Here is a 19,976-nt window from a genome sequence, read left to right as displayed (position 1 = left end):
TTATGAATACTTTTATATACTGTATTATTATTTACTAATTATTTTCTAATTTGATGAATATTTTTATGGGGATATGTGAATGTATATACATTTATACATGTATATATATATATATATTTTTTTTTCTGGCAAAAGAAGGTTATACTGTACACTTGAATGCATTTTCTCTAATTGAAGTTTTTTTTAAGTTCTACCCTACCAGATTTTTGTGCATTTTTTACCTCTATGAAGAAATTGTTGCCTGATTTTATCCTACCTTTTTGAGTTTGCATAGCGTTTATAGTACGGCACTTTTTGCTAATTGTCTTACAAAAGTAATACCTGTAATAGTACCTCCTCCATTACGCTCACCCTTTCTACCGAATGTGATGTAGAACCGGTGAAATGGTTCCATTTTCCCACAGGCCCAATACCACCATTACCACCTCGTCATCCCTGGGATCTCGTGTCCTACCACAACCTTCTCAGACTCTGCACAGCCGAGCCTCTGAACCAAGATCTCCCATATACAGAGCTACACCTGAAACAATAATGTTAGTTTGTTGAATGTTTAATGAGAACACTTATCATTTTAAATGATAGTCAACACTTGAAACCCTTCATCCTGTAGTTAACTCTTTTAAGTCTTGTCAAGTCTACACTTAAACTCTTCATCCTTTTACTGCTGTCTTGACAAATATTTAGTTTGTCTGTGCATCACTAATATCTTGAGACGTTGCTTACTTCTTTATTTTTTAGTGTCTGAAAGTGTTAAAGCACATTAAATATCATTGTTTTTATTTGTCTAATGAAGTTACTCAATATTGCATATTACATACTAGGATATAGGATTAACCAGTAAATGGTGGGTGGAAAGATGTCTGCAACTTACAAAGTTCCAAAATTATTACCATTGGGTGTCTAACATACATTAATTATTTTGTTGCCTTTTATTAGTCTCCTTTATTCTGCAAGTATTGTTTCAATTATATTTGTCAGCAGGACTCCTGTAGAGAAACTCATGGAAACTAGGGGGACTTTGTGTCTGCTAAATGTAAAAAAGTTAGCTCTCATCATTTGCTGGGATTTCAGCTCTTAGAGTAAATGGGACCCTTAAAATATGCTAAAAGACAGTTTTTCCTTGTTGTGGTGTCTCATTTCTGAGGATATGAAAACTTGGGAAAAAGCTTTCAATAACTTTTTAACAGACAGTATATGGTAAGTCGATTTTATGGCTAACAGTAAATCTCTGGTTACTTTTGGAAGGATGAAGGTGGTTGAAATAGTATTAAGGATTAACTGTCCTATTATTCTGCATTTTTGTTTCATCTTATTTGAGGATTAGGAGTTATCTGACCAAAAATATCCTTTCCCTTTAAGGTAGTAATTACAATAAAGGCATGGTGTCTGTAAGTGACTTCGTTTAATGGACTTGACACATATTATTGCAGGACTTCGGGACAATCTCTCCCATGTTCTCCTCATTTATTTAGCTGCATTTTCTGTAGCATTAGGCAACAAGGAAACAAGTAATTGTAATGCTGTTTCATGTTCACATTTGTCTGTTAAATACTTCCTCCGTGAAACAGCGTGAATACGTTAGAAGGGGTCCTCTTAAATGTAAATGGCTTCTGTGATATTATTGGTTAACCACTGCTTAACAAGTCTTGGAGTAATAACGTTTTTATTTCTCTGTGATGCAACTGCTGTGACAAACTTAATCTTTATAAATATTCACCAATTTCAAACTTTTACTATGATCTTAATTGAGCTCCTCTGATATTTCTGAGTTCTAATTAAAGATTAACTCTTCCTTCAACTTCTAATATTTAAGATATATAAGTTAAAAAGTAGTTGGCCTGTTGTAGTGGCTTCACTTGTAGATAGGCTATAGAAGAGATTTAACATACACTCCCCAAGTTCCCAGTAATTTATCATTCAAGTTTTTTCTGTAGTTCATTATACTTCAGTACCAGCATATTTGTGCTGTGTTCATTATGTAAAGTTATTTAATATTGTGCCTTCCGCTTCATGTTCTTTGTAAATTCTTTTGAAATCTGATGGATATGTAACCTTTTGTTAGAGGGACATTAAGGTAGTCTCTACATAATTAAACCATACACATGCAGGGAAGTATATGTAAAGGTTTATGTGTGGGGAAAATGAGGGATAAACGCTAGTCAGAGGAATAAAGGTCCGTGACCTTTTTCCAAAGTGTGGAGAATGTTTTTACACTAAAAGAAGCGATATAGTAGTTCTTGCAGATCCTTACATACAACAGTGCTATCTGAGTTGACAAAGATAGGTGACATAATAAGATCACAGTCCTAGAATTCCTAATGTTAGTTAGTTAATGTAATTGATGTGTATGGGAAAAATACAATTTCATGCATTAACGCACAGGAAATCTCGTCGGGAGCGAATAATTCCAATAGCAGTGGAGGGTGAAGGAATAGTGACACCCCCACCACATGTCGAAGAAGCAGCTGAGCTTGGAGCAGCACGGGCACACCAGGCATTTACACGCACTCTAGCAGGCCGACCTAGTCCTCTCAAGTATGTTGCCCTTGACGTTTATGTTTGGATGCATGAATATTTTTCATTTGAAGTTTACTTATAGTTCTTATATTCACATATTTTTATTTTTCAAAACTTAGAAATAGATATTTTTACTCTAGTGTTTCATATACAGTAAATAATGTAGTTTACTTTTCATAGTTGTTCCTTAATGTGTACTTAAATTATGAAAATTTTTTGAGTTTTAATTCAAAGAAACTAAACTGCAAGACTAAAATTTTGTGTTCAGTAACTGTCTTAAAGCTTTCACATAATTCAGCATTCATTTTTTATATTATGGTTTAGCAGTATACTACTGCAGAAATTTAGCAGTAGGTCTCCATGTTGAAAATACAATTTTAAATTAGCCAGTAGTGTGGGGGGGGGGAGGTAAATCTTATTGTTAGGAATAAATCTGATATCTAGTGGCTGAATATAGATTTTATTCAGATTGCAAGATTTCTTTTCATGAGAAGTTGTAGTACAGCGTTTAGACGGAATAAATCTTCTGTTGTTTCTGTTGCACTAGGAGTTTGTGTAAAGTTGTAAAAGTAGATCACAGTGTCACTTGTTTTTTTTTAATTTTACATGTCAAATTGCAGTGTGATTGAATAGGGATCAGAAAGATATTGAGAATCAAATAGTGTTACCCCAGCATTTTTCTATGGGCCTCTTGTGTATTATTTATCTTAGTTACAGAATCTTCATCCTATAACATTCATGTGTAGCTATAACTTGAATAGGAATCAGTTGTCAGAGACGTTTACCTGTGCAGTAGCAACTACTGAAGGAAATTAGGATGGTAGGAAGTTTCAAAGACAAAAGCATTTGATAGAAGGCTAGTCTACTGACCATTGAGGTCAGAGGCCCAAGAAGCTAAAAGAGCGAGTGAAATAAAATTGGCAGATTAGGTTTGGTTATTCTTGAATTTATCTTTTGAGGACCAGGAGTATTCATATAATTGAAATGATATGAGTTCACTGACAGCTCTGCTACAGTTTTTTTTTTTTTAATTCTTTTTTAATAGTGGGTAAGGGAAATTTCCTTTTGGTATTCACCACATTTTTTTTGCTACACTAAGTGTTACAAGGTATTGCTATTGTGAATTCTATGCCTATACACGAGTACAGGAGCTGGTTCTTAAAAACTAACCTCAAAGAGAGACCAGTCATGTCATTGTATTTGATGCTAGATTTCACACTGAATAGCACTCCCAAAGCTTGTTTAAATGAAATCTCTAATCCCTGCCAATAAAAATGCATTTATGATTTGAAGCTTTGTATGATATCAATGGCATCCTTTATTTATCAAAGGCTTAATGATCTGTAAAAATGCATAAAAAAATTCTTATACTGTATCCTTCTCTAATACTAATTCTTCACTATTGCCTAAAAGTACAAAATCTTATGATTCCTTGGTTTCACTCAAGTTTCTATGTTTATTGCATTATGGTTTAAAAATCTGCACACACAGTTATTCATACTAACATGCATTAGCTAAGTTATAGGTTTATGGACACATTATTTCACAGGCTCATCTGTAGGGTTTTAATAGAATTGCTATTCTTCAAGTAAAATTTCAACAGAAGACCAAGACACTGCTACAGGTTTTTGAAGTTAGTTGAAAAGAAAAGTCTGTTGGAAAATGCCAAACAACATTACCAGAGGCATGAGAGTTATACTTTGGGATTTGCAAGGGTAGACAAACTAAATCTGTGCAAGAATAAGACACTTAAGGAAGGTTGAATAAAGTCCTGAAAGTGAGGAATATCTAACATCCCAATTTAATCACTTAAAGCTACAGTGTCCTGTAGCTGTAGCTCTGAATCCAGTCCTGAGTGGGGATGGGGGCCAATGATTTGCTGTATGTTAGACTAGTTAGATGATGTGTTCACTTTTAAAGATTAAAGCATAAACTGAATGAAGTGCTCTTATCCTTTGTAAACGTCTTAGTCAATTTCCCCTTTGGAAAAGCCATAACAAGGCAGTGGTTTACACCCTTAAGGCAACATACAGACCTGATACATGTATACAGTACTTGTTAGGAATGGAGTACAGTAGTAAGTTTATCAAAATAAGAGATTGTTAGTCAGTCCCAGAGTAGAAATTTCGTACATCAGTATGATCTGCATATTAAGAAGAATTAATCATTCTAAAAGTTCAGAAATAGCACATAATTGTACAGTTCATGTGTAATACAGATTCCATTTTGGATTCTGTGTTAACCACATAGGCACAATTGTTGTATAAATGCAAGTACACTATTTATATCCCAACCAGTAAGTCCTTAAAATCTTTATATATTTGTAGCATAGGAATTTAGCAGGAAGGGAGGGGTAGTCAGATGGGTAGTATTAGAGGTAAAATATCCTTAAGCCAGAAAATTAAAGTTTAATTTTACAGGGTTTTTTTAATATAAGCGATACATGTATATATATTATATTTAATGAAATTAGAATGTCAAATTACAATCAAATACATGTAATTTTGAATTTTTTTTTACAATGTGCTCTATGGTATCATATATGCTCTATGGTATCATATATGTATCTTATTACTGCAACAGCTCATAACATCTTTGAATTGTTGGCGTGCACAAACAAAATGAACAGAATATTAATGATCAACTGCAGTACATATTTTCACATAACTCTGACCCATTCAGTCTAAGTGATAGTAATGCATACAAAATTTACCTGCTAATATACATTGACTCTAAATCTATACAGTATGCATTTCTTGTTTTTTCCAGTGTTAATCTGTAATGATTTTTATACAATTTACTACAGAAAGTGGTCAAGCATGTCTACTGCTTAGTTTTCCATTTTATCCCCATTGTGTATAATAAATGTTCACCAGTGTTCTGTACCTTTCTTAGCTTAGTCTCATGCTTGTAGGACTTCTAATGACTAAGAGGTTAACGAAACCACTTGAAAGTTGCATTTGTTCTGGCCTATGCTCCATGTTTGCTCTCATTTAATGTGTGTCTGAGGCACTAAAGCTTTTTGCTTGCTCGTGATGTGTCTAGTGCTGGGATGATGGACGGTGATGGGGAGTGTGGACCATTATCCCCTACGGGGTCACTGACAGGGGCTCCATTAGCCCGCAGAGTTCACACAGACCTAGGGCCAACTCCTTTGTGGCAAAGGCGGCTCTCTCACACTAACAGGTAAAGATGCTTATTGCTCAACTCACAGCTGTGTAAAGGGGGTTAAAATGCCTACACATACAAAAGCAATCCTTTGCGTTAGATTTGAACTGAGTAGTGCTGTGGTGATACAGAAGAGACTGGTTTTCTCTTTACGGTTTCTAAAATTTTTTGATGTAGTGTTTACTGGCATGCATAATTTAGAATTAGAATTCTAGCTTACTATACCTTGAATATCACCGGAGTTTGCTAATGTTTAGGTGATGGTACTTTCCTCTTGCTTTTAATAGTAATTTATTAATGATCATTCCCTTAAGCAAACAATGAAGTAGTTAATATAATTATTTTTGGTATTTACTATATGTTGTTTCCATGATTGTTTCCATGGGTGACGAAGCGACATTATGCTGCCATTCAAAATCTCAGCATTACGTCATCACAGATTTAAATCCATCAGTGTACAACTTCCATTTACTTAACCCTCATTTTACTGAGAATTACCTAGCAAGAGACGGAACAACACCACTTACAGAGTAAACTTTGAACAGAATGAAATCTCCATGACAATTTGAGAGATTATTCACTGAATTTGCAGGGATATAAGAAAAGATTCAGCATTAACATAAATTTCATTTCTTTTGCTTTAGTGTTTTGGAGACATCTCAAAGAAACCTGTGTGGTAGTGATCATGGAATTAGAACCTTTGGATAGATTAACATGTAGGCAAACCTTAAAGGAGGAGAGGAAGAAAGCCAGTGTTTGTGGAGTCTTTTAGTTCTTAATTGTATCAGATTCTTGAGAATCGAGGTAAATGAGGTTTTGAATGGTGTCAAGTTACTGCGTAATCATCTGGGAAATAATTCTGCAAAAAGAGATAAGTTGTCTAACTTTATTTTTGCTGTTTATTTTCGAGTGGGAATATTCACAAATTGTTTCTCATGAATATGTCACATGATGAGGAAAGTACAGTTGTTACCTGAATTTGTTCGTTGTTTTTTAGGGCTAAAAGTAATTATTTTAAAAATGCTATACAGTATTTTATATTCTACTAGTCTTAATTGGTTTTTTACTGGTTTTGAATATAATTTTCCTAGGACTTCATTCTGCGTCTTTTACAGCAAGTATTCTTTAATAATTGTTATTTTCATAATTCTGATACATTTTGTTGATTAGTATAGGAATTATTGCCATACATATGTATATATATGAGTGGTATGCCATGAAAGTTACCAGTTTAAGAGAATTATTATTGTTAATTATTTCTTTTTATTATATTGCCTGAATAGCAATAGAAAATTGTTTTACTTGTAAGTATAATTACAGTTAATAGCAATAGAGAATTATTTTACTTGTTAGTATATTACAGTATCTCTAAATATTTACTTGAATTAAAAAATGTTACATAGGATTGTATTTAATTCATTATGTTGATGTATACCTGATGGTAATGCTTTCCCAATACTAAGGGAGAAATTATCTTTTGATATCTCTTGGTCTCATTAATTTTAAACTCTAACCTTTTTCACTGTTTGGTCATGTTCAGCCGAGGACGAGGATTTCATTTGGACCATAGTGAGAGTTTCAGTTCAGCAGGTGAAGAAGAAGAGGAAGATGAAGATGATGGCTTCCAAATACTTACAGCCGAGTCCTTATTTTCCACATTGCTCAATCGTGTCCGCTCACTGACACGCAAAATGAATGCCGACGAAATGAGGACTGACCGAAGTAGAGTACCATCCCACCACCAAACACCAGAACCAAATACTACCCCAAGTAGTGCCGGTATTGGTGCAGGTCATTCTGCATCCTCAGGATTTTGGTCTTCGCTGTATAATTCACCACGGGATTCACCTGCCAGGTCTAGTATACTCTTCTTGTATTTGATTTTAGGTATTATGAGTGCTTCTACTCTTTTTCTGTCAAGAGGTAATTAATTTTAGTATAAAGATATGTTGTAAATGCTACAGCACCTATTAAAAGTTTTTATAAATATTTTTTTTATGAACTATCACTTCTTATTTGAGATAATTTCACAAAGCCTGTTGTCAGATATGTAGTATTTTTTATTAAAAAAGTGTTTAGGTGCTTAGCAGATGATTGTGTTGGTGAACCACCCAGGAAGGACTTTTACCACTCAGTTTTTATCAACTTTCACAGACCACTTCACAAAACTGTAGAGAAAGGGAAAATGTTTATGAAAAAATTAAAGTTTTGTTCCTATGACAATAAAAACCTGAGCCTTTTATGTAGTTTTTCTCAGCACAAGCTTGAAAAAGTTATTGAAACGTGGTAAGAAGGTGGTAAATTCTAGGTAGATAGGTGATCGGGAGAAACCCTACTCACCTGCCATAAGCTGGCACTTGTTTCTTCTGCAGTGGTTGGGTTAAGATTTCTTGTGCTCTGACTGACCATGAAGTTGAAATTTCCTGTATCTTTTTTATCTTATGTACAGTGTTTTAGTATTTTTTTGATCAACATGGATTTGAAATAGAAAAGTGAACAAAGTGAACAACAAAAGGTGTGAAGGACACACTAATCAGGTACTTGGCTGCTTTGTAGTGTACCCAGTTTTGTGGTTGAGCAAGGAGTGTGCTTGCTGGTCTCCTTTTGGCAATTACTCCACCTTTGATACTGGCAAATCTTTTTTGGGCCCCTTCTCTCTCTCTCTCTCTCTCTCTCTCTCTCTCTCTCTCTCTCTCTCTCTCTCTCTCTCTCTCTCTCTCTCTCTCTCTCTCTCTCTCTCTCTCTCTCTCTCTCTCTCTCTCTCTCTCTCTCTCTCTCTCTGGCTACCAGCTCATGTTGTGTGATGGTGCTCACCCGATGCACGTGCTGAGCTCTCACAAAGTGTGAGAGTGGTGTGTGTTTGTTGTTCGTCACCACTTTACCTGTTTCATTAGCAGCTTCACTGGAGTACTGGCAGACATTTCAGTTCCTCAATATTCCAAGTAATCTGTCTCTGTCTGCTGTTGTTTCCATCAAGGAAATCAATACTATTGAACCTCCTGTAGTATTCAACTTGCCTGTGATGTTACCCATGTAGTATCAAGCACAAGCTTGACTCCTCCAGCACTACTACCTGCCTTGACACACATTAGTACTGTAGCTAGGGAGAGTGAGACTTATGGTTGGAGTAAGGCGAAAAAAACCCAAGCACTGTCCCTTCTACCCTTTCTTTCCATAGGAAAAATGAGGAGAGAATTCTCAGACACTGTCTCGCAAGAAGTCCTGTCATTGTTCAAGAGAGTGCCCTCCTTCCTTAGGTGGTTGGCAACAGCTATCGCTCACCTGTGGGTGGGGCACCTACTATAGATAATAAGGTTGACACTGGATTTTCTTAGTTACCTGGTGAATCAGTGTCTCCCAATTTCCTTCTGAGTCATAAAAACTGCCTTGGACCTCTTTCCCTTTTTGTAATTCTGCCAAGGTATACAGAGAAGAGTTGGGGTGTGCATGATCCCCAGATCATGCATGTGCAAACAGGTGGTTCACAAATGACATTGCTGCTATACAGTACCATTGTGTATTGTGATGACCTGTACGGGTGATCGTGCAGACCCTCGGGGGGTGCTTGGTTTGTTCAAAACACCTAATGTAAGCAAGCAAACTTCCCTTGTCATGCACTTTCAGACAGAGGGTTCACACATAAAAGGTTGCTGCATTATGATAATCTTGGGTATTGTGGCATGCTGCCTGCACGTGATCAAGCAGTACTCAGGGTGTTCTGGTTTATCTAAGACTCCTGGTGTGCATATACAGTACATGATAACACACTAGTGTTCATCCATAGCTTTTGCTAGTTCAGTTTCAGCCAATCATACAAAAACTACAGGATGTGGGTACAAGTCAAAGTCAATATTAGCCCAAGATTCAGCGATCCTGAGAGCGCTCACCAGGGCAGACTGGTGTGTCAGCCTCTTTTAGGAGAGGATCTAACCAATACTTGGGAAATCTGTGGGACCTGAAGGACCTTTTCCTTGTGAACCCCTTCAGGCAGAGCTGGAATGGTTTTATTCAAGAGATTACTAGGCCCATTTGTGAGCTTGATTTGTTTGGGGAAGACACCATTTTCTCTTCATTGACCTTATTTCATTTTTGCTGTCCAGAAGATGTAGCAACTACTTTTTAAGCCAACTCATCAGTTTGAGCACTGGCAAACAACCTCCCTAGGTGAAACTGCAACAAGAAGGGTCTTCCTTTTTGGTTGTGTGCAGTCAGTCAGTGTGGCCTTAACTTCATCACTGCTAATGAGAGGGAAGTTCCAGAGGTTGTTGGTGTTGGGAGGAAAGGCAATTTATGGGCAAATTTTGCTTAAGTGTGTGCTCCTGTCCTGACAATTTTTGGCCACATATCTTAGGTCCCTCTTTACACTTCCCAAAGTTGGGGCAGGGGCAGAAGAGACATTTTGTTAGCTGGCACATGTTGAGCCACTGTCTGCTGCTTTTAAGCCCTCAAAGGCATCAAAGGGAACTGTATCCAAGCCTTGGGGGGCTGCCACAACTTCTGTGTCCATTACTGTATCAGGAGAACTCATACCTCTGTGAAACTGCAATGAGGAACTCTGGTTCCTTGTACCTCATGAAATGGCCTGGGCTTCCCAGCCAGTTTTTCTCTTCTCTCTCTCACTCTATTCCAACTCCAGCTTAAGAGGGAGGCAGGTAGATAGTCAGTAGTCTTTGGGATGGTTACAGACTACTTTTCAAAAGCCACTGACCTCCCACCTCTTGAACACTAATCCTGTTACTGGCCTGTCCTCCAGGATCTCTTAGCTCTGGGCGTGTCAGCAGAGGTCAGGGCAGTGCTTGAAAAAAATGCACTATAAGTTTTATATGACCCAGGCTGCCTTGAAAAACACTTTCCACCAGTCCTCTGGAACCTGGATATATTCACCTTTCCTCATGTCAGTCTGATTTGCTGCGTGCGTTGGGTCTCTGACAGCTGTGGCAGCAGCTCATTGGCCTCATGCCAGGTCACATTCCTAGCTGCTAGCTCCTCTGGTCAAAGCTTCTGTGATGATTCCCTTTTGTCCATCTGTTAGCCACACATTTTCAGGTAGGCTTCAACTGATGTTCTTTGATTTTTGTAGTAGTTGGGGGGGGTCTCTCTGATCGGAGCTACTTTGCAGCATATTGCAGACTTGACTCTTCCACCTTTGTTGAGACAAGTTCCTTTCAGTCCTATGGTGAAACCTATTGCCCTGCTTTGAGCCAGATCTTGTGGCTGAGGGGCATGGACCCCTTTTCCTCAGTAGTTCATGCTGATGGGAGCTTTGAACAGTTTTGTCCACCTTGGGAGCCTTGGCTTCTGGAGTGGAATGTGAGTCTTGTTCACTGCAGCCTAACTCAGGTGCCATAGAGCTCTTGAGAGAAGCCTCAAATCAAGATCTCACCCTCAAGACTTTCTGCTAGCCGTAGCATCATTGTATTGTGTTGATGAGTTGCATGGGCTTTCACATCTTGTTTGACAGTTAGAGGTCTAGGCATTCTTCTCGTTCTTCTTCTTTCATGAGTTTGCTGTGGCAAAAGCTCAGAACTCATCAGTTTCTAACGAAAGATTCAAGAATTTTTGTAGTATCCCACTATGATAAATTGTTAGTGGGTAGCCAAATGAGAGCCTTCCTGCTTAGGCCAAAGTGTTAGGGTCTGCATGTAGTACTGGCAGGCACCAGTGGTGTTTTGAAATAACCCCCTTCTTTCTAGCTTCATGAAGCAATCAAGCAGACATTCAGTTCATCTTGCCAGGATGATAATTGTCCAGTATCGGTGAGGGCTTATACTGCCAGTGGCATTGGCCTATCCTTAGCCTTAAGGAGAAACTTTTATGTTTCACAGGTAATGGGGGGGAGGTGTTTGGTGGCCTCAGACTACCTTGACCTCATTTTACCTTGGGGACGTTGCCCACAGGTCCTTGGATGCCTCTCTCTTAGAGGTGTCTTGCTTAAGGTACTCAAATGGCATAAGGCTGGAGGTTGAATGAGTGAGTGACTGGCTGTCTTTCCTTCATCCCTCTGCAAGAAAGTAGTCAGGCTGAGTACAATCTGGATGGGCCATGTTGCAGGTAGACTTCACACTCAGGCATCCTAGCTTAGAGGTTTGCTTCTTAACGTGTGACTTCCTCCATTTCTCCCTTGTACCAAGGAATGCTAAATCTTTTATCTAAACCCATCAGGTTATGATTGACTCAGATATTAGCTGCCTTCCAACTTTTCTATCCTACATTTAGGGTGGCACTTGGTTCTCTGAAGTTTACCTAGAATGAGTTAAGATACATAACCAAACTAGTTCTAGGCCCTATCAATCTTGCATCCTTATGCCAGGTTGTCCAGGAACTTACAGGAGTCACTGGCCCCTTGATCACAATCATGGTTGGAAGTATGGTTTTTCTGGGTGGAGATTCAACTTGGCAGGGTGAGTCTCTGACATAAATGGGAATGATCTGTATTTCTGTAGGAACCAGAACCAAATTTTTAAAGTAGTTTATATTTTTCCTTCATATACAAGCCAATCTTTTATGTATAATCCTACATCAACCACCCTGCATAGCCCATGATACCAAGTTTCAATGACTCCCTCCAGCTCACATTGAGTTATCTATACTACATAATGTTCTTAAACCATTTTATCATTAAATTATTGTTTGGCCAAGTAATAAAGAAGCTGAGAAAGTTGATTTATGACATTTGTTTTGCTAGGAATAAAAGTAAATAAAATAAAAAAACACAGGGAGAGAAATGTTTTATGAGCTTTAGTACTTGGATAACAAACAGTTAAAAAACTGTCAAAATGATGAGAATAAGGGTGGGTCAAAAGAAGTTAAAATTGATATGTCAGGGAAAAAATGAGAGGCAGATGAGAATTGTTATGAAATTAAACTGGGCAACAGAAAGATGTACCAGCAGGAATACCCGATCAGGGTTAGACTGTTTTGCAGGCCATTGTCATAACCCTTCCTGAATGATCCACCAACCTGACATCAGCTTAACATTAAAAGTTATTCATAACTATTTATTTAGAACTGATGATAAAAATTTTGTGAACCAGATAAAGTAAAAAAAGTTTGTAGTTTGTGGACATAATTTATATAATTTGTATTTTGAAAATTAACAATCATCAAAAATCTTTAAACAGACCTTAGAGTAAATTAGCAAAATAATTCCAAGTTTTATGATCATCTGTTTTGTACTCTCCTTAATATAAAAGCTGATGTTAATTACTACAAAATACAACATAGAATAAATATTTATTTTCACAACTGTAAAAGTTATATAAAGTCTGTAAACTGTTCATTGTACAATGATTTACATTAATTTTCCCACGACAAGATGTAATCTTATGTTCTTGATATTTTCTTTGTTTTTTATGAAATCAGAACTCTTGTTTTTTTTTGTTCTCCGTGATTTTTTACCTCGTGAGGTTATACCACGAGTTGCTTATTTTTATTATCTCAAAGAGATAGAAGTGAGAGGTATTATTAAACAGATTCAGTGCTTTTCATGTACAATTTTTATATGTTAAGAAATGTGCAATTTTTTTTTCTTATTCACTTTAAATAGCAAAAACATTCACCTGATTATTGAAGATATTTGGAAATACTGTATGGAAAAAAAAGCAAAGTTCCCAAATGCCTTAAAGAAAGTTTATCAAGAGGCAGTGACTAAGAAAAATTTTAAGTAAATATAGTTCCACCGACATGTTGCAGTTAAACAAGTACAACTTATTGAAAATGAATAATATCAGTATTTATTGGTGATGTTTAAATTGCGTGTGGACATGGAGGTAATTATGTTAAGGCTAAAGGTCACTGTGAAGTGCTATACAGAACTTAAGACTAGATTGGCAGTTACAACTTGCCTCCATGGGTTGCACACTTGAAGCTCACTAGCAAACTTTTAGAAATTTTAAGATCAGAAGTTAGAAAACTTGAGTATAGTAATCAACAACTGTTGTATGACATCTATCTTGCTTAATGTTCATTTCATGTTGCCAACATTTTTTTTTATTTATTAGTATCACTGTAATAGTTTCATTTAAAAGAAGACCTCACATCAGAATGCATTTTTTGTTTGAAATTTCATCAGTATATTTTTAATACCCACTCATTACTATAGTCATGTATACTAGCTATGGGACATTTTAGAATCGTCTGTAAGGTAGTTGTATTTAATATTGCCTATAGGGTATCTGTAAACAGTACAAACCATTGTACCCTAGAGTTGGGTAAATGAAGAGCTGACTGTTTAAGAATGCATAGATGTTGATCTTCCAGACATGGGAATTTCCTTTAAACAAGGGACACTATTATTCCCATTCTCTCACCCGCTCCACTTTGCTTCAAGCTTTGAACTGTGCTGTCATCAGCACTTAAAATCATTCTCCTTTCACCTCCTTTTACTTAGTCGATCTCTGCAGTGCTGGTTGTTTGTACTGTACTTTCTTTTCACCCTCTCAAATCACTGAAATTTTCCTCATCACTGTTTTATTTGGGTTCTTGAAACTCATTTTGTTTCTCCAGTGCCACACTGCTGGTACTTTGCATGGGATTGTCCACAACCAAATTACCGGTAGCTTGCAACTGGTATATAGACTAGCTCTAACTATAGATGCATATTACAGTACCCTTATTTATGAAGGTGCTGAATAGCTCCGTGGATCCCAATGCCTGACCTTTGGCCTAAAACTCATCATCCATCCTTAGTTATACATTTTTTGCCCGTGCTTGGTCTGCAGTCCAGTACTACTGAACAATAATTTTATGTAGTCTAGTGCAGTTTTATTTAACTCTAGTATGGTATCTTTTCTTTTCTCTGCCAGACAAAAATACTTCATTATGTGCCTATCATCAATTTCTTGTTCTTACCTAATCTTTTATCTTACTTTCTACAGCTCCAAGTCTTTGCATTTCTTAATTCATATTCAGCCATCAGCCTATGCTGTCAGTTCTTGCCCCTCACTTGTCTTCTATTTCTCCTCCTGCTTCTCAGGTCGAATGATAACCTAATTTTGTTGCCATAACCCCTGGTTCTTCATCTTTTCATGCAAGGACCAATTTCTCTGCACTATTCTTGTTGAAGAAACCTCTTGATTGCTACTAGTGGGAGGATGTCTTCTTCTGCCTCATCATACTGTTCTTTCCACTTTCCCATCCACTCTTCTGACTAGGCCATAAGTTCATCCTACTAACCACTGAAGAATTCCTACATTCCTCACCAAATTAGGCTGCCTTTCAAGTTTGTCAAATGGAAACTGGAGATTCTCATTTATATCATCCTCCTTCAAGTTGTCACAGCCTTGCTTAGCAAGATTCCCCTGGTAATCTACCAACAGAGACTGTTCAAAGTCTAACTGCTATTGTTCCTGCAACATGTTGTATATAGATCAGTATACTATAATATCATGTATTGAAGTGGATATACAAGGCCTGATGAGGAGTACCTGTTCTCTGGTAGTGTCTCTGTACTGTCCTCTGGAGTGCAGCCTGTTCTTCCCCGCTAACAAGAATATTCTTTCAACTATTTCACTGATGGGCAGTGGTAAGATCATATCAAGTGAACTTAGTTTGCCCAATTTCTGAGGTCTCCATTCAAGATGGAGACCTCTTGAAGTTCTTCATCTTATTTCACTTAATAAAGTGGATTACTTTGAATTCCCAGTGGGTACCTGCATCTTGGCCAAGTTTTACTCACCATACCAAGATCAACATTATTAAATAATTAGACTACACAACTGAGTTTACAATACTTTACTTGATTAGGGTGGCCAAGTTTCTACTCACCATACCAAGATCAACATTATTAAATAATTAGACTACACAACTGAGTTTACAATACTTTACTTGATTAGGGCTGTCCAAGAAGGATAACCTTACCAGCAGTACTTGGGTGAATTGACAAACTCCTGGATCAGACCGTTTCAAAACTAGTGGTGTCTCCACAAACTGAACAGCGCTCTTCATAACTGGCCATCTCAACCGAAGAGCCTCACTCTACTTCTGTTACCATCCTGCAAAAGCAGATATTAATTCCATTATGTTAGTATATACATGTAACAATTTTTTGTTTCAAAAATACTATCCATTATGTAGAGTGTGTAACAATTTTTTTGTTTCAAAAATACTATCCATTACACCGAATGTGACAGTGTATGAGAAGGGGGAGTGAGCTGAGAGAATGGGAGGGTACACCTCATTTTGGAACATCTCCCTCTTGGCTGAATGAATAAAATCTTATTCATTTATTCATAGCAAATTCTTAGGTGGTCATCCCTTCATACCAAGTCTTAGGACTTCCCTAAGCCATAGTTTATGTCTACAGAATGTGAAGCTTAATTTTTAAAAATTCTTGTAATTATATTGGAGGAATGAAATGCCTTTAGCAGCATACCATCACATTATAGATGATATATAAAGACTGCCCATCCTATGCTTTTAGCATTGTCTACTGGTAAGGATTGTAGATGTATATATTAGTGTGTTGTGTACTGCAACATGCAGAGACACTAAACTTCCTCAGTTGTTTATGAACAAGAGGCCAGAGTAATTTTACCACCCCATGACTAATACATGTGTGGTTATACCTTGTCAGATATCCAAGATTTTATAGTAGTGGATTTTTAATATTAGTGTCCATTTATTAAATTTTAGCATGCTGTCTGACTTCCCCTTTGTTTAGAAGGTAGTCAGTCCAGTATGTAGATCTATAACATTTTTCTTTTCTAGGTTTTATTGTAGCTTCTACTGTAAGGTTTCCCACTAGTAATGGATACATCTTATCCATTCCTCAAAACATTGCTGGTGTGGATGTGAGAGTTTTGATTATCAAAAAATCATTTCAGTTAAATGTAGGGGACGTAAAGACCTAAAGGTACAATCTGAACTTAAGCTCAGCTGTTTTATACCAAGCCAAAAATTTAGCAACAAATAAATACTAAATATATCCTTCTTACTTACAGAAGAATATCTGAAACAATGTCCCGCAGTAGCCTAGGCAGAGATGATGAAACGTTAGGAGGCCTCAGCTCACCTCTTTGGACGCGTAGTGTATCGCGTGACACCTCTGATGCTGACACATTATTTTCAGAAGCTTCTACTCCATTTAGTACATTGCCGAGAGGTACGCAGTAATGAATTACAGTCACAGGGTCAAGATATGCTCTCTTATTGGTGATACCTTGCAGTATGTGGCTATTAACTAATGGAAAAAAGGGTTTGTTCTCTTCAAAGGAATTGATGGCAAGGGTTATTTAGTAAAGTCAAATTTCACTGTTAGTTAACTTATCAATTGATGATAAGGGATGTTTAGTAAATGGCAGTGATTTTTAAAATAAACTACAGTGTGAAGAGACAACAATCCCTTTTTTATCCAATTTTTTTTTTTTTTTTTTTTTTTTTTTTTTTGGTATTTGTAGATGAGTTTGCTTTTGTTTTTGTTTTTAATCTAGACATTAAAGCACTGACAGGTGAAAAAATATGTTTTACAACCTTGGTAGATTTTTATATTTACATATATCACAGTTCAATACATAAACAATGTATACTTACATCAAAAAGTGTGAGGGCTGTAATATGTACAATCACATTATTAATGCCATAAAGTTCCATTACACCCAGTTTTGATTGTTTGAACACACGTATATTACATATAATCAAATGAAAATGGTATGGTGCACTTTTAGGAGTGATATCTTAATTGCATACAGATAATTCTTGACAGTTTTGATTCAGTTTTTTCATTCTAAAGATAAACAAAAAATAGTACTGTAATTTACCTTTTAGAATACCCTATCATCTTAATTTTCCATAGCTACTTCAGCCACTACTGTATAAGAGCCAGGTATCTTGTCACATTTTGTGGCTTGGTATTAACAGGTAAATTTTTTGGACATCATCACTTTAGCATCATTGCTTAGAAAGGAATGTTGACATTAGAAAGCCTGTCTTGCAAACCCTCGTTCTATGTGTTCCTTGATCTACTGGTGTGGTAGTGGATAGAAAATTCACATTAAAGTGCATACCAAAAGTGTATTATTGCACTGACTGAAGATAATGTGACTGCCACATTTTGGAACTACCAGCCCCTTTACACATGCCACAGACTACATTACTATATTGAGAAGCACTAAAATGTGTTACCAATTACACATTCCTGATATAATGCACACCCTCATGTTCTACATATCGTCTTGTCCTTCTGAAGAGGTATGAAAAATGGAAGTACTGTATTGTACACTAAAGTACCAAGGACATCTGTTTCCTCATATAAATTATCTCAATAGATAGAAAGGTGTGTAAACTCTCAAACAGAACCTTCACAGGCATATGCCCAACATCTGGACCACAGTCGAGTGTAATCCAGTAATCAGTAATGAACTCGGCCATACCTATATCAAAAAACCGTGAGCGCCTGTCAGAAGGTATTTATGCTTGTAAGTTATGAATAGACACCAAAGTCAGCCTAAAGCTAGGCAAAGGTATACTAAATTTAACAGGGTAGCTTTAATGATGACAGAAATTCTCACTATGGCAATGAGAAGAGATAAGTGATTTGAATGTTGAGAGAAAATTGGGGAGATTGGAACAGCATCAGAGCCAAGGCCATCATCAAAATGAGGACAAAACAGAGATTCAAGTTGAGAGGGAATTGTATCAAATTAAGAAGTCTCTGATTACTTTTCCTATTTTGAATGAAACCTTTCCTAAAACACTTCCAGCCACAGCTCATACACACACTAACAGAATTTAAGATAGAATCTTATTCTGTAAAATTATCTTATTTAAGGGAAATAAGCACTTAATATTTATGGAAGGATTACAACTTTATGCCTCCCACATTTCAAGATTGGTTTCTTATTTTTTTTTTTCTGTGAGCATACACACCAATGAAATATGATATCACTATCACAAGAACAGAATAGAGAAATTACCATAAGATATTCACCAGCCAACAGAAAGGGAACACATGACATTCAACTAATGTGCTGTAATAATGCATTTACCACAATGAACAGTACTAAAATGACTCGGTAGGTGATTGATAAGGGGGCTCACACTGCTGAGACTGCTTCGTTTTACCTCACCATTAATCACTGAATTAATATCCTTTCAGGAGTGATTTCTGTCTGGATGATATTATCACTGCATTTACATAATTAGGGTTTGTATTGGTGTAGGATGTACGACAACTCAAACGCGAGTGTAGACTTCTTATACCTCACATTCCTCTACTATGTTAACTGTCTTACCATGCTGTACAGCACAGTAATATCATGATGACTGTGGTTTTAAACTTTTTGAAGACATTACAAAGTAACTGTTCAATGTTTATCACTTTCTTTGATAATGCAGAACTTCAAAAGTGTGATGTCCAATCTTTTTATGCTTATCATTTGCTTACATAACATATGTAAGATAAAATTCTTTAACAGGTTGTGGCTGTGGCTTGCAGTATTATTTTTCCATAGGTTTATTGGTTATCAAGATTATAAATGTGTGTTGTGATTATATCTGAGTATATAATGATAGCTGCCAAGTAGACACTGCAGCTCTTTTGGTAGAAGTTGCAGTAACAAAGTACAGTACACACTGATAATTATTACATCTACAAATTTTGGTTTACATTATTACTTTATTAATATTTCAATCTGTAAACTACCAGTTTTTATGTTTTATAAAGATCTTACTTCTTGTGCAGGTACCAGTTCTCAGTAGTGTCGAGTAACACTTGTAAATACACTATTTATAAATCCATTCATTGATATTTTTCATAGTTTTTGAGGGTTACTTTGAGTATTACACCTGGGGAGATTCCAAGAATGTGCGTTTACTAGACAACAGATATAATACACATACACAGAACATGTACAAATTAAATACTTCCAGACATCCATATTAATATATTGTGACAATACATTACCAGACCAGACTTCCAAAGTAATGAAACCATACATTTATTGATCAGTGCTTCAATCAGATCACATGGGGAATTAGTTCATTTCATATTTACTAACTGCTTCAAGTATTTGACAAGTTATTTTTTATAATCAGATAATTATTTGTTTTTATTTAAGTAGTTTAACTGCCAGAAGTATAATTCATCAATGTTTTCATTTACCAGTGCAGTTACTAAAAATTCTTGGAAGCAATATATTTTCCCACCAGGATTTTTTTTTCATCTATCTGTATATTGAGAATGGGAGAAGCATGTCATTATGTGAGGACTGACTTCTTTTTATTGCAATGTTCCCCTTTTATGTTAGTGTAATTAACACTGTACAAATATTTGAAAGAAGAAATGTAAGTATGTG

The 19,976-nt window shown here is 36.3% G+C and overlaps 1 protein-coding gene and 1 long non-coding RNA gene across 16 annotated transcripts in view; one reads left to right on the top strand and one right to left on the bottom strand.

Annotated features, from left to right (window-relative positions):
• The window catches only part of Nuak1 (Nuak family kinase 1), a 137,172-nt gene that overhangs the window by 90,788 nt on the left and 26,408 nt on the right, over positions 1 to 19,976 (top strand). For 9 of the 15 annotated variants that reach the window (XM_067088588.1, XM_067088582.1, XM_067088580.1 and 6 more), the window contains 5 exons: positions 405 to 533; positions 2,383 to 2,535; positions 5,563 to 5,703; positions 7,226 to 7,540; positions 16,626 to 16,786. In XM_067088588.1, the coding sequence (XP_066944689.1) occupies positions 405 to 533; positions 2,383 to 2,535; positions 5,563 to 5,703; positions 7,226 to 7,540; positions 16,626 to 16,786 (899 nt within the window). The remainder of the gene's footprint in view (positions 1 to 404; positions 534 to 2,382; positions 2,536 to 5,562; positions 5,704 to 7,225; positions 7,541 to 16,625; positions 16,787 to 19,976) is intronic. The other 6 variants (XM_067088591.1, XM_067088586.1, XM_067088585.1 and 3 more) reach the window with 3 other exon arrangements.
• LOC136829748 (uncharacterized) lies at positions 6,315 to 15,679 on the bottom strand. The gene is made up of 2 exons (XR_010850468.1): positions 15,544 to 15,679; positions 6,315 to 7,598 (listed from the first exon to the last, which is right to left on the bottom strand). It is a non-coding gene; the product is annotated as an uncharacterized lncRNA (long non-coding RNA).

This window comes from Macrobrachium rosenbergii, chromosome 45 (assembly GCF_040412425.1).
Source record: "Macrobrachium rosenbergii isolate ZJJX-2024 chromosome 45, ASM4041242v1, whole genome shotgun sequence".
Classification (NCBI taxonomy): domain Eukaryota; kingdom Metazoa; phylum Arthropoda; class Malacostraca; order Decapoda; family Palaemonidae; genus Macrobrachium; species Macrobrachium rosenbergii.
The sequence above is the reverse complement of the archived record's forward strand: the minus strand, read 5'-3'. Positions and strand labels throughout refer to the sequence as shown.